This window comes from Rosa chinensis, chromosome 2, assembly GCF_002994745.2.
Source record: "Rosa chinensis cultivar Old Blush chromosome 2, RchiOBHm-V2, whole genome shotgun sequence".
Taxonomy (NCBI): domain Eukaryota; kingdom Viridiplantae; phylum Streptophyta; class Magnoliopsida; order Rosales; family Rosaceae; genus Rosa; species Rosa chinensis.
In genome coordinates this window covers 12,758,335-12,774,338 of record NC_037089.1, presented here as the reverse complement: position 1 = coordinate 12,774,338, position 16,004 = coordinate 12,758,335, and the positions used below count along the sequence as shown (strand labels likewise).

Sequence of the window (16,004 nt, the reverse complement as noted above, 5' to 3'; positions counted from 1 at the left end):
ATCTCGATATATTACTCATAACTCTTGGTTGTGAATAGGTGGTGGGTATGAGAGTTGGGAGGATATAGAGCTCATGACTTCCAAAGTTTTGCAGTAAACAAGATAGTGGATCAGAAAAATCCCAATTTAGTTCAGCCCTCCATTGAACTTGAATATAAAGAGCAACTCCAATTAATCAGACCAAAAAAGAAGCCCAAAACTATGGTGCTCAATCAAATTGTATGGGTTTTTAACAAGCAAGTGCTTTCCATTTCCAACAGAGCCTGTTATAATGGTAAACCATTATCTCATTATCTCACGTGAAAGAGTGTTTTTTTTTTTTTTTCCTCTTTGGACTAGAGAGAACTATTATTGCTAATATAGTGGGTGATTACTGGTTACCATCATAGTTAAGTTAATAATGACCTTTTTAGTGAAAGGGTTATGAAGACCTATCCTACTAACAAACCATAAGCAGAAGTGTAGGGGCCTCTGTTCCCAAAACTTGAAAGTTAAAGTTGTTGGACGTTTGTAATGAGTGCCAACATCATCTCAATATTTGAATAATTACTTTGCCAATCCAAAAATATAATGAGTTGACAAGTGAGAACCCTTGAAATTGAAATTGAACTCATGAGGTTTAAGTGTCTTGAATCTCTTGATTCCATGCAATGCTTGTTGTTTACCCAATTTTGAATTGTTGGTAGTTGATAGTACTTGTTACGTTGGAATTTGGTTGATCATTGTCCCATTTACAACTTGGTTATAGATATTCATTTCAATAGTACAAACTTTTTCATATAAAATTATTAAATTTCACAAAATAAATTAAAGATTGAGGAAAATGCAATATAAAATTGAGTGAAACTAATCCATGACAACATACTTGTGATAAGTTCAATAAATTATTTTCTCTCGTCCTCGTCATTCACTCCTCATCCAATGTGAAAATAGATCTCAAATATGTATAAATGCAAACAACATCATCCGATATATGCAAATTCGAACTTAGAATAACTAAAATCTCTACTCTAAATTCTTTTGCTTGTATTTTAATTACTTTTTAGTTGTTGAACCTCTTTTCGATGTATAAAACTTAAAAAGAGACTGACTCATTGTCTATACCACTATTAACAATGCTCATGTTCAAAACTCCAAATCAAATTAATCTAAACACATTCATCTAAATCGTTCCTTATCTGCATACATAATCGTACTCTATCTATATATATAAAGTGATTAAGTGAAAGGCCAAAGTATTGTCCATAGTTGGTCAAATTTTTAAACTTCTGATTTTGCCCCTAGACAATTTGAGTAATACCCAACAAATTATCTGGCCTTTTTTTTTAATAGCCATATGACCACTTCTTTATTACATTACTTTTGGAATCTTCTATAAAATTCTCAAATTGCCCATAGCCAATTTTCTTGCCCAACAGACCATCACACACCAAAGAAATTTTGCTGCGAGGGTCATTATTTTGTTAATTTTGAACAAATTTTTTTAAAAAAAAATTACCGAAAGAATTAGAGGTGACATAAAAACAGATACTATTTTGTTTACACGTTTTTATTTCACCATGAGAAAAAAAAAGAAAAAAAAAAAAAGGGGGAAAAATTCTGTTTAGTCCCTGTACTATGACTCTATCATCGTTTCAGTCCCTGACATTCTAATTTAATATGAAAAGTCCCTGAAGTTACAATTTCTGTCTAATAGGTCCTCGCCGTCTAAATGCTCCGTTAACTGGTTGACCTGGCACACAATTAGATGCGTGACTTGGATTGCAATGTCAGCAACTTAACGGCCCAATTTGACCGAATCTTAACGGTGAGGACCTATTAGACGGAAATTGTAACCTCAGAGACTTTTCAGATTAAATTAGAATGTCAGGGACTGAAACGATGATAGAGTCATAGTACAAGGACTAAACAGAATTTTTCCCAAAAAAAAATTACACCGAGTAGAATTATATCAAGCAAAGTTTTTCGTCAAAATTAACGAATATAAGTGTATAGTTTTAAAAGGACGTGTTCTTTCAGAGGATTTTCTTCAAAGACGTGGGGTATCTCTTGCCTCAAGATGTGTTCTTTGTCACCATCACGATGAGTCCGTTGATCAATTTTTTTTGTCTTGTTCCTTCGCGATAACAATTTGGCGGCATATGGCAGAGTTGTTTGATTTGGGTAGGCTTCATGGTTCTCTTGTGGACATATTGCATCATGGGTTGGCTGGTCGTAGTCCCCAACTACGTGAACTTTGGCTTGCATCATTTGTGGTGGTGTATTTGGCACTTCAGAAACAAGGTAAAATATGATGGAATTATTGTTGAGCTATCCAAGGCATATCAATTGATTAATGGACAGATCTTAGCTTCCAGTAAGCTTGGTTTAGGTACTATGTTTAATAATGTGCAAGAGCTAATTGTTTTGAAAAGGTTTGGGGCTACATACAGGCCACGTAGAGCTCCTTCTATCATTGAGGTTAATTGGATCCCTCCTGTAATGGGTTGGGTGAAAATTAATATAGATGGCTCTTGGAGGAGTGCCTCAGGTCAAGCAGGCTATGGTGGTGTGTTTCGGGATTTCAAGGGTACATTTCTTGGTGGCTTTTGTTCTAATCTTGACATTCCAAGTTTAGTGGTAGCTGAGGTAATGGCGGTTATTAAAGCAATTGAGCTAGCTTGGATTCGAGATTGGAAACATGTGTGGTTGAAGGTTGACTCAACTCTAGTTCTTCATTTTCTTAAATCACCCAATTTGGTACCTTGGCAAATTCGAGTGGAATGGGGTAATTGCTTACACCGCATCTCTTAAATGCAATTCCGGTGCTCTCATATATTTCGGGAAGGGAATCAAGTTGCAGATGCTCTTGCAAACTTTGGTCTCACTTCAAATACTATAGTTTGGTGGGACTCACCCCCGGATTTTGTTGTTTCTTTTTGTAATAGAGATTTTATGGGGCTTCCTAATTTTCGCTTTCGGTAGTTTTTGCTTGGTTGTTTGGTCAGATGTCTTTCAACTTTCTTACTGGAGGGATTAGGTTCATGTCCCCCCTATCTAGTTAGTCTTTTTTTCTTTCTTCTTTTATTAATAAATTTGGGGGCCAGGGACTTTTCCTCTCTCATTCAAAAAAAAAAAAGTGTGAGTGTATAAATTGTAATAAAATTATATCGACCACATTTAAAAGTTCCGTACGTGAAAGCGCAGTCGCACGTGTGTAAGAAGGCTAGTAAATTTTAAAATCAAGTATGTCTTCTTCACTATTTCTCGAGAAGAAACATGACTGATTTTAAACATATGTGCCACCCACTAAGCATGCCAACCAAAATGTATGCCACCACTTCTTGTAATTATACAAGTAGAAATATACAATTGATCACTTTTGTAGAGATCGACTTGAGACCACCAACCCTGCATTTGCGCTCCTACCCTCATATGGGATAGTATAATTCCTCCTTGTTCAATATTTGATACTATAATGTGTACTCATTGTTTTCATATCCTGCATGATAATAAAATATAGAAACCAAGTCATTATTTAAGTTGAAGAATGATGACTTTGTATGCTTTTGCCGAACTCAGACTTGTCATAAAGTGGCAAACACAATGGGTCAATGGCCCAGAAGAAGGCCCCCCCTCTTTTCTGGTATGAAGCTTATGGGAGAGCTAACCCTCTGATCTTCTTTCTAGGGTTTAATATTCTAGGATTTAATAATAATTCACACCTTTGAAGAAGAAAGAAAGAAATGTGTCAGAAAAACCCATGCAACTTGTTTTTCTCTGATTAAGAATGAAGCAAACCCAGAACTGCAGGATTTCTTTAAATCTTTGAATCAGAAAAAAGAAATCTGTTTTTTCTTATCTGTAAGAAAAAAGTAGAGGTCCTTGTGCTCTTTAGGACTGTTTGATAGGGTATATGGGGACAAGTGCCAAAGAAATGTAAAAGAAGGTGCTGTCTATTTTTAGCCAAATAATTAAACAGTTACATATGTTTAATCTTGATTACGTTAACTATATCCAGATTCCCAGAACCTTGTTTGAATGGTTTTATTTATTATCTTGTCCTGGTTTGAGACAGAGAGAGACAGATAGTGTTTGTTTCTTAAATCTTTCCTTCTTTGGAATATGGAAATCCTAGGCAGGTTGTGTCTCAAAAATAATAATTCAGACCAGAAGAAAGTCTTTGAAGAAATAATAATAATTGCTTATTGCTGTCCAACTAACCAGCTAGCTAGCTTTGTGGGTTTTCTTTAAAGAAGAATAAAATCAAGTAGCAATGGTAGCTTGTGCTTGATTCTTTGTTAATACAAGCTTTGTCTTCATGATGGTTGGAGCTTATACCTCTTTGGAAAAGTATGAGAAGTTCTTAGATACAATTTTATAATCATATATTTATCTCTTATAACATGATAAGATATCTAATATGTGATCAATATAGATGTTAGTTGGTTGTCAAACTCACAACTTAAACACAATGATGTGATGTTTATAGTAATATCGGCCGTATATCCATAAAATTTGATTTTTATTTTTATTTTTTCAGATGAAGAAGCGGAGATATATATTTTTTTCTATAAAAATCCAAAAACGTAGTTAATTAGATTCTAGATGAATTAAATTAAGATCTCTACTTTTTTACACTACAAGAAAATTTAACTAGTAACGATTTGAAAATTATCAGCAAAATCTAAAGTTTTCATAGTAAACACATAACATGTTAAAATATTATTGGCAAATGGCTTAATTGTAAACATATTGCAGAAATGAATAGTCAAAAACCGATGACTCATCATGAAGAAAATTAATTTATGATTATATATGAATCGTCCTAAATAATTTTTCCAACAGTATGATGGGTCATTTTTGTTTTCTTCATAATGTCTGAATAATTCATGTTGCGTAAATAGTCATTGACGAAGCCACATGTGGACAAGTGAAGGTACCCCATTCAGCCTTCGTTATACTTATACTGCTCTAGTAATTAACTGAACTTTTCTTAACAACCTGAGTTTAGATAAAATGCCTCTAACTAGGAGATTAAGGTAAGTTCGAATATCAATGATTTCGTTCTCATAGAGAAAAACATGTAGTTCACTACGATATTTTGTTGTGCTCTAGCCATTGATAAATCCACATCAAAAAAGACAATTATCGCGTTTGAAATCCATTAAAAGGTCCACACACATCATGACCAAAGTTGTGTCGCCCTCAACATTTATACATGTAACAATTGTGGAGCTTGTAATTGTTCCAGTTGTCCTCCGCAGGAGCCATCAATTTCTTACAGAGCTTAATGTGTTCCGCTGCATTCAGGGAAGTTAATAATTAGCTTTAAGGTCAAATTCAAGGCAAATTATGGTGCAACCAATTTGAACAATAGGTTTTGGTCCCTCTGAAACTTCGTACAAGCTAGTCAGGCTTGAAATCAATGCCACAATCTATAATGCAACCGTCAAGAACCTTCAAAATGTGGGGAAAAGCATCAAAACACACAGAACATGCATATATTATCCACATTGAATAGCTCCAACTACCAAAACCCTTATGGATATTTATGCATTGTTAATTTTGACACCTAATTCTTTGCTGGTTATTGCAATTTGTTAAACAGAGTTTATATTCCTTTGATGATTGAATCAATTTTCAAGTGGTGGATTAGGTGGTGTATATATGAATAAATATGCCTCTCAAAAAAAGAAAACATGAAGAGGAGTGGTTTCAATGCCTTCCAAATTTGATGACGATATTGTTTTTGTCCAAGTTTGAGAAAAATCTAAGTGGGGTTTTCAACAAATTTTCTAGGTCTCACCTTTTAGCTAAAACAAGAAAATGTAATGCCTAGAACAAAAAGAGAATGAAAAAGCTTTATGTTGCTTGCAAACAGTGTGTTGTGTGGATTGATGTTTTCAGTTTTCACATTATTGGAAATGCATTGCAAATTTGACATATCTTTGCAATATGAAAGCTCTATCTCAGCCTACCCTTTTTGTTGTTGGGTTGTCATTTCTTAGATTATAATTGTCAGATACATGAATAATTAATAAATTTTAAATGAGAAAAAGTGTTTATATTCGTCTTGAAATTACATTTTGTAAGATCTTATATAACTTAGCCATCAATTACTGATGATTGTTGTAGGGTTTATATAAATCAACAATTGTCAAATACGCCATTTATTTAAACATTGGTGTGCTCTAAATCATTATCCGTTTTTCTCTTAACCGTCGTAACAAATAGAAATTTTGTCCAAGTAAATGTATTATATTCATGCATCATTGTCCATGTAAATAACTATGTACGAAAATGAATGACAACGATATTCCGAAACAAATAAACAATGACAGCCGACCTTTTCACCAAATCAAATCAAGGGATCTCAATACCCCTTTCAAAATTCCTTCACAAACCTCTACCATTCCCTCGAGAGGCACTCCAAGACTACCATCCGTTCCAATAATTAGATGGAAAAGTACTAAGGTTTACAAGTAGGGTGAACTAGCTAGTTTGTTACAGAACTAACTTCCAAACATGCCCACCAAAGTTGTTGGTATTCACAATAAACCCCCACAGATAGTCAAATACCAACAAACAAAAGGCACAGTGCAGCATTGTCATTATTCTGCTGTTCAAATCCCTTCCCGAAGTGCTTGGGTGGGAACCTGATTTATCTCATCGTACCAAAATTGGGACAGTTTGGTTGGACACTTGGATGCATGCATGATAAAACTAATGCAAACCCAGATTGCACCTTCCTGGATTCCAAAAGTAAAAGGACATTTGCTCCTTCCTGAGTTTTCCCATTCTTCTTTGTCACCGGTTACCGGCTAAACCAATCACTTTGATTTCAATTATTAATAATAACAAATATTTAAGAATAATAAACTTGTCAGACTTACGGTGCGTTCCATTCATGTTATGTTCTCTTTTGATATTTAGTTTTAATTTTATTTCTACAGTCATATAACTTTCTCATAATGTGTATATGAGTATTTATTTTGAGAATTGAAGGTGGTTTTGAGTTTTGGTGAAGTACATGAGCCCCAATGGGGATCGACTTCTCAATAATACAGATTGATATTATAATATGTCATTCTGATATTCAAAAGTTTTTTTTTTAAAATCCAGACATAATGAATCGATTCTGTCCTCGCTTGTTTTCTTTGAATCAGAGTGACATCTGTTTTAAATAGGAAAATGTACTAAAATAGTTTGTCAAATCTCATTTGTTAGATTTGTTAGAGTTTTAGCGCCTTAATTAATAACAAATAGCGGAAAACAGAATCTACCATGAGGCAGGTAGTTTGGCGGGACTGGTTTGTGTAAAGACATAATTCTCCTTTGCCGTATTTTAAGAGTCGTTGATCGTGAATTCAAATGCACATTAAAAAATTTACGTGTGTGTGAAGTACAAAAAAGAAAAAGAAGAAACACAATATATTGAATAACAGGAGACTTCCAAAGTGTATTTGTTCTAGAAAAAATACGGTACAACCTAGTTATTTTCAAGAAACCCTTAGAATCAAAATGTTATTATTACTTTTCCTATCTTCAGATTGAAATGAAGAGCCCGATTACCATAAGCAAAACTAGTCAAAACTAAACAAAATAAAAAAATTAGAACCCGTAGAAAACTAAAATAAAAGAAAAAGAAAAAGGGAGAAATTCTCCCGGTCATGCAACGCAATAATAGGAGTGTCCTCTTCGGTCATTTCACATTTTACTTTTTTAATTTCCCACTTTCTTCTTCCTCTCTCACTTCTCAGAGTCCTCTCTCTCAGACTCTGCTGCAGCAGCTCTGCTCTCTCTTCCTCTTTTGCTGCACAAAACCAAAGCAAAGCAAGAAAAAGAGAGCGAGAGAGAGAGAGAACCCAAAACGGTGCGTTGAAGCCTAGTCCCAAACCCTAGTTTCTCCTTTCTTCTTCAAGCTCTCTTCTTTTTCATGGAGAACCTCTCGCATTCTCGCCATCCCAACCGCTCCGCTTCCAAAGTGATCAGCAATGGCGGCTTCCTCGCCAAGACCCTATACGACGACGTTTACGGCGGCCCGCCCAAGTTCGGCCTCTCCTCCTCCTCCTCCTCCCTCTCCCCGCGCCTCGAGGACTACGGAGAGATTTTCGGCGCCTTCCACGCCTCACGCGCCTCCTCGATTCCCGTGCTCGAGGTCCCCGTCGCCGCCTCCGCCGCCGACGACGACAATGAGGAGTTCTTCGATGTGCGCAGCTCCGGCTTCGACTACTCCGAGGTCTTCGGAGGCTTCGACGGCCTGGATTTCGCCGTCGCCTACGACGACCTGGTCAAGCAACCGTACGGCGGAGATGGTGGTTCCTCCGACGAAGCTTGGTATGATCACAAGCCAGTTTCTAGCTTTTTGGTGCTTTCATTTGGTTAATTTCTCATTCAAAATGAGCTCAAAGTGCTTTTCTCTCAAGTAATTTTTACTGAAATGTGTGTTTAATTAGAGATGTGGTATTAGTATGACAGTTAAATTTTTGAGCTTTTTGAACAAGGTTTGTGGTTTTGGGAATTTTGGGGGAAAAATGTGTTTCCATGTTTGTGAGGTTAAAGTTGTCAAAACAAAGCCTTGTAGATTAAGATACATGGGTTAATTTTGAAGAGTTGGTTAAACTTTAATCTAGGGTTCTTCGGTTTGTTTAAGTAAGGAACTGGTTAGGTTATAAATTGAGAAAATGGTGGTTGAACCAAGTGTTTTTCTGTAAAAAAGAAAAGAAAAAAAGGCTGCGACTTTAATCTGGGTTCAACATTTCTGCTTGAAAAACTTCTTGTTCTTAATTTCTGCCGCAGACGATAGACTAATTTATCTGGATGAGTCATTTTAAAAATGAAGCTGTTTTTCTATTTTGGTCATATCAAATGAAGGGGAAAAGTTGTTTGTACCTAATTTGAACTTTGTGATGCTAGAAGTTGATGTTATAATATTTTTCCTTTGCTTGCTCATTCATAGGACTCCAGCAGAATCTGGGTCTCTCTCAGGAGAGTCGAATCATTCTGTCAAGAACCAAAGCTTTACAGATGGAGATCCTTACTATTCATTTGATGGCAGCTCTGAGTTTGGCATATCATATAACAAAGTTCATCAAAAAAGCAATAAAGAATCTTTGAATGGGAGGACTCATGCAAATCCGGTAACTGCTGCTCCTGGATACAGATATATGCCAGATGAAATTACTCCCGTGCAACAGACAAATTTCAACAATCAAAGCTTGCTGGTGACTGATGATAGAAAGTTCAATATGTACTCTAATGTGGAAATGGTAAATGAAAAGCATCTCAGAAAGACTGTGTCACACCCCCCTAATGGTAGTTCAGCCAGACAGGCTTATGGAGACAGCCATAAACCTGAAAAAGGATATGGTAGAAATGGTTCTCGTCATAAAGAGCCATTTGTAACTATATCGGATATAAATCTTAGAACTCAGCCCTCTCCTTTGCCACCACCCTGTCGGCCACCACCCATAGTTGATGACAACAGTGGAGATTCTGGTAGACTGTCTTCCAATTCTAACACTGTTTCTTCTGATGAGAGAACTGGTGATAGTTCACCCCCTTTCTTTGATGTAGAGGTAGATGCAAGTTCATCTGCTGCAGTCTCCGCAGCAGCTATGAAAGAAGCAATGGAGAAAGCTAGAGTACAATTGAGAAGTGCAAAGGAGTTAATGCAGAGGAAGAAAGAGGGTTACCGTAGTCGTTCAAAATCCCGGTCAAAGAAAGAAATAAAAGAGGAGGAAGTAAAGGTGGGTAAAGTTGCTGATGGTTCCAGCTGTAAGAAAGATGATAGAGTCCGGGGAACTTCTGAAAGAGAAGACAGTAGATTGAAATTTGCTGTTAGTGAGGAAACACAAAAGGTTTTGAAGAAAGTCAGAGAAGATCCAGAATCTTTAGGATATGAAAAATCTTCCGAGGCAGCTGAAAATCTTGTACAGGAGAAGCATGGGAAGGGATCCTGGTCATCTCAGGGGTCTTTCAAAATTAATGAAGCTAGTGAATGGCAAGAAGCAACGCAGTATTTTGAATTGGTGGCATTAGATGACACCAAGAAGGCTTTTGAGCAAGCAAACAAAGATGAGATTTTGGTTCAGAGCACAAAAGGGCATGAACAGAGACAGAAAGACAAAACAACCTTGGAAGTATTAGAGCAGCAAGAAACTGATAAAAAACTCAGAGCTGTTGTTGAAGTTCATGATCCAGAAGATCTGGAGAAGAAACATCGTGGATTGGAGGAATGCAATGCAAGATCAAAAGATGCTAAAGAGTCACGGAGGCGGAAAGAGCATGAAAAAAAGGAAAAAGTGACTCAAGAAACTTTTGAGAAGGGAGAGAATGAGATGAGTTCTAGAGTGGGCAAGCTGCCTGCAGAGTCTGAGAAGCAAAGAGGGAGATCTGTGAAATCAGACAAACATGAAAATATGGCAGAGGTTGAAGGTAAAGAAAGTAAGTTCAATGTTGAAAATGCTACGCAGCAGAAGGACAATGAAGCGAAGTTGCAAGAAAATGATAAATCAATTAGAATTGAGGAAAGACATAAGGAATCTCGTGGAATGGAAGGCATTGAAAACAGACAAGAGACTTTGGAGCAGGAAGAGAATGAAAGAAGGCTCATAGAGGCATTTAAACAAGCCGAAAATGAGAAGAGACTGAAGGAGGTTCTTGAGAAGGAAGAAAACGAGAAAAGGTTAAAGGAGGCTCTTGAGCAGGCAGAAAATGAGAAGAGGTTGAAAAAGACTCTAGAGTTGCAAGAGAATGAGAAGAAATTAAAGGAGACTCTTGAACGAGAAAACAAAAGGAGACAGAAAGAGGCTGCTCAAAGAGAAGAAAATGAGAAGAGACTGAAGGAGGCTCTTGAGAAGGAAGAAAATGAGAAGAGGTTAAAGGAGGAAAATGAGAAGAGGCTGAAAAAGGCTCTAGAGTTGCAAGAGAATGAGAAGAAATTAAAGGAGGCTCTCGAACGAGAAAACAAAAAGAGACAGAAAGAGGCTGCTCAAAGAGAAGAAAATGAGAAGCGGCTAAAAGAAGCTCTTGAGTTGGAAGAATATCAGAAGAGACAAAAGGATGCCCGTGAAAGAGAGGAAAATGAGCGGAGACTTAAAATGGCTCATTCTCATGAGCAGCAGTATGCCATAAAAAGATTGAAGGAGTCTCAGGAAAAAGCATTTAAGCAGGCAGAAATTCAACAAAAGTTAGATGAGGCTAGTGTGTCGGAAGAAACCGAAAAGAATATTAAAGTTGCTGATGACAGGGAAGATGTGGAAGTCCTAAATAAAACACAAAAGGGAACAGAGAGGAATGAAAATGTTCAGGAACTCAGGTCGGTTAAAAAAACACATTTGCACATGGAAGTAGAGGATCACAAGGTATCTGATGAGACATGCAACCAGGATTGCAATGAGAACTCTCAACCAACTCAAATAGCAAGAAACCATGATGAGAACAGTGAAACAATGAAGGAATTTCAAGAGGTGCATGCTCATGAAGAAAATGGAGAGAAAAAGACCAACAACAAAAATAGTGATACACAATCAGGTCCAGAAGTTGTTGAATCAGTAAATGTGTCGCTTGATTTAGAATACAAGGCATCTGCCTTGTCCCAAGAGGAGTTGGAAGATGGAGAGAAGCGGTTCAGAAGGAAAGATGCTAATGAATCTCTTCCTTTAGATTCCAGTGTGAAGAAAGCAAAAGAAGAAATTAGAGCTGAACCTAAAGTTAGGAAAAGAGAACTGGGGGGAGTTGAAACAAAAAATGGGCCGGTTGATGAGAAGTTCAAAGCAGCTGGCTTATCTGGCTTGGCCCAAGGAGGCACAGAATCTGGAAAAGGCCAATTCAGAATGGATGATGCCTATGAGTCAATTCCTTTTGTCAACTTTGTGAAGAAGGCAGTAGAAGCTAGCTCTGGCTTTGAAAAACCACAACCAATCAATAGTACCTCTCAAAAGGACTCTGATCATGAAACTCAAAAGATGGAATGTGCTCAGGAATGGAAAGAGAGAGAAAAGGACTCGAAGCAAGTCCATGCTTCCTCAAATCAGGAAGAAAACTTGGCAGCTGAACCTGTGAAAGAGTTTGTTGACAATAGAAGGAAAACAGAAGCAGCTCATCCGGCTATGGCAGAAATAAACAACCGGAAATCATCTCAGCAGGTCAATGCAAGCCAGGCATCAGAGTGGAAAGCTAAGAATCTTAAAGAAAATCCATTAAATAGGGAAAAAGAAAAAGAAAGGTTGAAAAGAGAAAGAGAGCTTGAAAATGATCGCCTTAGGAAGATTGAGGAAGAAAGAGAAAGGGAGAGGGAAAGAGAAAAGGACAGGATGGCTGTTGACAGGGCAACACTTGAAGCTCGCGACTGGGCATATGTGGAAGCTCGTGAGAGAGCAGAAAGGGTTGCTTTGGAGAGAGCAACAGCTGACGCTCGACAGAGAGCAATGGCAGAGGCTCGTGAAAGATTAGAGAAAGCATGTGCAGAGGCCAGGGAGAAGTCATTAGCTGGGAAGGCAGCTATGGAGGCCAGGCTCAAGGCGGAGCGTGCTGCAGTGGAGAGGGCAACTGCAGAGGCTCGAGAGCGTGCTGCAGAAAAACTAATGGCTGAAAGGGCTTCTTTTGAGACAAGAGAACGAGTACAAAGATCTGTTTCTGATAAATTTAGTGCATCTTCCAGAAATAATGGATTGAGACATTGCTCTTCATCCTCGGTGAGTATTTTTTTTTTTTTTCCTGCTGGATTTTTCTAGCATTTGATGAATGACTCCAACAACAATCTAAATTGGCTGTTAATTCACAGGATCTACAGGACCCACAGAAATCAAGACACCCTTATTCTACAGCTTATGGTGGTATGTGTATAGCACTCCAGTGGTTATTCCACGGAAATCCTTGTTTAAACTTATTCTCAGTTTCTATCAAATTTAATGCTTGGTTGATTGATTCTATGCTGATGGTCTTTTTGCAAACTTCCTATTACACAGAGAGATATGAAGGAGTTGAAGGTGAATCGGCTCAAAGGTGTAAAGCTAGACTAGAGAGACATGCTAGAACAGCTGAGCGAGCGGTATGATTAAACTTCATTTGAATCTTTTAGAGCTCTGATCTATACACAAGATAATAACTCCAAGTTTTCTGGCACTGTTTCAGGCAAAAGCTCTTGCGGAGAAGAATATGCGTGATCTTCTTGCACAAAGAGAGCAAGCAGAGAGAAATGTATATATTCTCTCAACATTTGATAAACTTGGGAACTTCAAAGTCTTTTTTGATTTCTCGCTGATTTGCCCGTCTCTAATTTTGTTTGCAGAGATTAGCCGAGACTCTGGATGCGGATGTTAAGAGGTGGTCCAGCGGAAAAGAGGGGAACTTGCGCGCATTACTTTCGACTTTGCAATATGTAGGTTTATTATTCTAGTGTATTTTGGAATCATGGCATAGGTTTTTTCTACTACCTCAAATCTCTAGAGTATTGTTGTTTTACTAATTTTTCTTCATTGGCAGATCCTTGGGCCTGATAGTGGTTGGCACCCTATTCCCTTGACAGAAGTGATAACTGCTGCTGCTGTAAAGAGAGCTTACAGGAAAGCCACTCTTTGTGTTCATCCTGACAAATTACAACAACGTGGTGCCAGTATTCACCAGAAGTACATATGTGAAAAAGTTTTCGATCTTCTAAAGGTATGTCGTGTGCCAATGTGTTTTGTTGCTTACAAGTATGACTGTGAAAAGAGGAATGGTAATTCACTCTCCATAAACAGTGTGATTTTTATTCACTCGTCTTATTTCGTTAAATTGGTATGTTTTAACCCTAAAATTTGACTACAGGAAGCTTGGAACAAATTCAACTCAGAAGAACGGTAACGCAGGCTTTAATGTAGGATGAGATGCTGCAAAGTATGTAATTGTATGCCCCTAGTAAATAATATATAATCGGATGATTAATGCCACTAGTAATTATATATATCCATGTAGGTGTTGTTTCTAATTTTCTATTGCAAAGGCTTTAGCTAAAAAATTAGTTTTGGCGGCCTATATTATTGAATGACATATGAGTGCTATTTGTTCAAGCTTGGAAGCCCTGCCTGTCCCTAAAGTAAATGCTGAAGGGTAATACTGAATATCCTCGTCTCAATTCATAAAACTCATTAAAACATGACCAACTCGTCATACATGTCTACTTCACCTTCCTGCCAAATTCAGTCTGTAGGGCTGGGACTCCCACCACTTTGTTTCTTGAAACGATCCCGAAAGATATTCACTCCCTCGATTCATTTCTTGCGTCCTATACCTGAACCAGTGACACTTCACATGAGCTCTGTACTGTATTGTGCCAAATCCAACGTGACTGCTCGTGCTTTCCGTCCGGTATTGAGACACCTGGAGGGTGGTGCCAAGCCCGGAATGTGGCAGTGTCCACGGTTTTATGAGGTGCCGAAGTACTGGTGTAAGTATCTGGAGGACTGGTAGAGTCTCTGAAGAGATGGAATCTTTATCGTTTATACTTTATAGTGACTTGGTATACTTTGGTAGTTTGGTTTCAAGCTTTTCAAGGCACGGGCTTGGTGGGTTGGAGGCAATGAGGAGGGAAAGAGCTTGTGGAATTGAGCGAGTTCATTTCTAGTTTTCTACAGGGTAAAGCATGTTTGTGGTCTTGTGGTTGTGATGGGCCGTGACACAATAGTTTTGGGCACTGTTTTGGTTCACTTACTACTCTGGTTTGGTTGTGAAGCCATGAAGGTGTTTCTGTTGCTGGAATTGTAGAAAGGACACTGCCATGTCCAATTCTTTAGTTTCCGGGTGTGTTTGAAACCCTAAGTATGGAGAAGCATTATCGAATATGTTACCATGAAACGAAATGCAGTTGCATTTACAACATCGGTTCGCAACGGATACCCAAATCTATAATCTTCCGTTTGATTGTGCCGGTAAGATAGACGATAAGATGTGTGTGATGATATGGTTAGGCATGGCATTATTCCTAGAGCAGCAGTATGGGCAGCATTGGTAAATGTGTAGCCATAAGCCTGCGAAGGTGTAGTGGCCTTGCTGCAGTTAGAGCCAAATTAGCCTGCGAAGTTGGGATTCTAGCTCGAGGTTAAAATATCGGTGGTTTTTTTTTTTTTTAATAGAATTTGACATTATTATAAATCAAAGCCATGAAAACAGGCGAGAGTCTAATATAACTTACATAAGAAAATTCAGAAATAGACCGGATAACCTATTTAAGTCACACCTAAACTCATTGCAGTCTAAATAGTCGTTGTTAGATAGATAAGTAAAATATTAATTCTTATAAGCTAGTCTGAAGATATATTAGATAGAGAATAATTTAGATTATTTTCGATCGAGATATTTAAAACCTGTTGTAGAGGAAGTGAAAAGCATTATGGATATGACTTGGGAAATCTTTGCATGGTTGAACTTGAACAGTATGATAACTATGTTGCTGAAAAAATTAAGACAAAATTTGAGTGACATAATATTTTTTTTTTGGGTTCATAAAGGATCTACTCAGACCTCCCAATTTGATATTTGGACCTCCTTAAATTTTTGTAAAAATTTAATCTCTATTTTACCCCTGAATGTGAGAAAAAAGAAAGAGTAAAGAACTAGAACTGGAGGATCAGGCTTCACAACAGATGACACCATGTACAACCATCTTCTCTGGTCTTCCCTCCCATCTAGAAAACTCAAAATTTTTGGTGTTATAGTGTAGCTTCATATCTTCGTCAAAACCTTAGTTTTAGATTTTATTTTTTTTCATCATGCTAATTTATATGAGACTATAAATTTGTGTAATTTTGTATATATCAAGAAGAAAGTCTCTGGCTTTATGGGTTCCATATACTTCAGAGCTTGGGTCCCAAATCATGCTTTTTAATATATAGGGTTTGGCAGCTATTCATTGTTTGTATCTTAATCCAATTAGTCACTTACGTTCTCTATATCATGTGCTTTGAATATCAGCAGTAGTCTTGGAAAGCCACCATTGGAATGCCAAAGGTTGATTTCATGGTATTTTTGGCTGGAGATGT

At 37.5% G+C, this 16,004-nt stretch overlaps 1 protein-coding gene across 1 annotated transcript; it reads left to right on the top strand.

Annotated features, from left to right (window-relative positions):
- The first annotated feature begins 7,735 nt into the window (after positions 1-7,735).
- LOC112186742 (auxilin-like protein 1) lies at positions 7,736-14,036 on the top strand. Its single transcript, XM_024325242.2, has 8 exons — positions 7,736-8,319; positions 8,942-12,680; positions 12,770-12,821; positions 12,954-13,036; positions 13,120-13,185; positions 13,277-13,366; positions 13,471-13,647; positions 13,795-14,036. Exons 1-8 carry the CDS (start codon positions 7,919-7,921, stop codon positions 13,828-13,830), a joined length of 4,644 nt encoding a protein of 1,547 aa, XP_024181010.1. The 5' UTR covers positions 7,736-7,918; the 3' UTR covers positions 13,831-14,036.
- Positions 14,037-16,004: the final 1,968 nt, after the last annotated feature.

Coding starts and splice junctions, on each gene's coding strand:
- LOC112186742 (XM_024325242.2), top strand. CDS start 7,919: ATGGAGAACCTCTCGCATTCTCGCCATCCCAACCGCTCCGCTTCCAAA. Junction 12,681..12,769: donor GACATTGCTCTTCATCCTCG/GTGAGTATTTTT, acceptor GTTAATTCACAG/GATCTACAGGACCCACAGAA. Junction 13,367..13,470: donor TACTTTCGACTTTGCAATAT/GTAGGTTTATTA, acceptor CTTCATTGGCAG/ATCCTTGGGCCTGATAGTGG.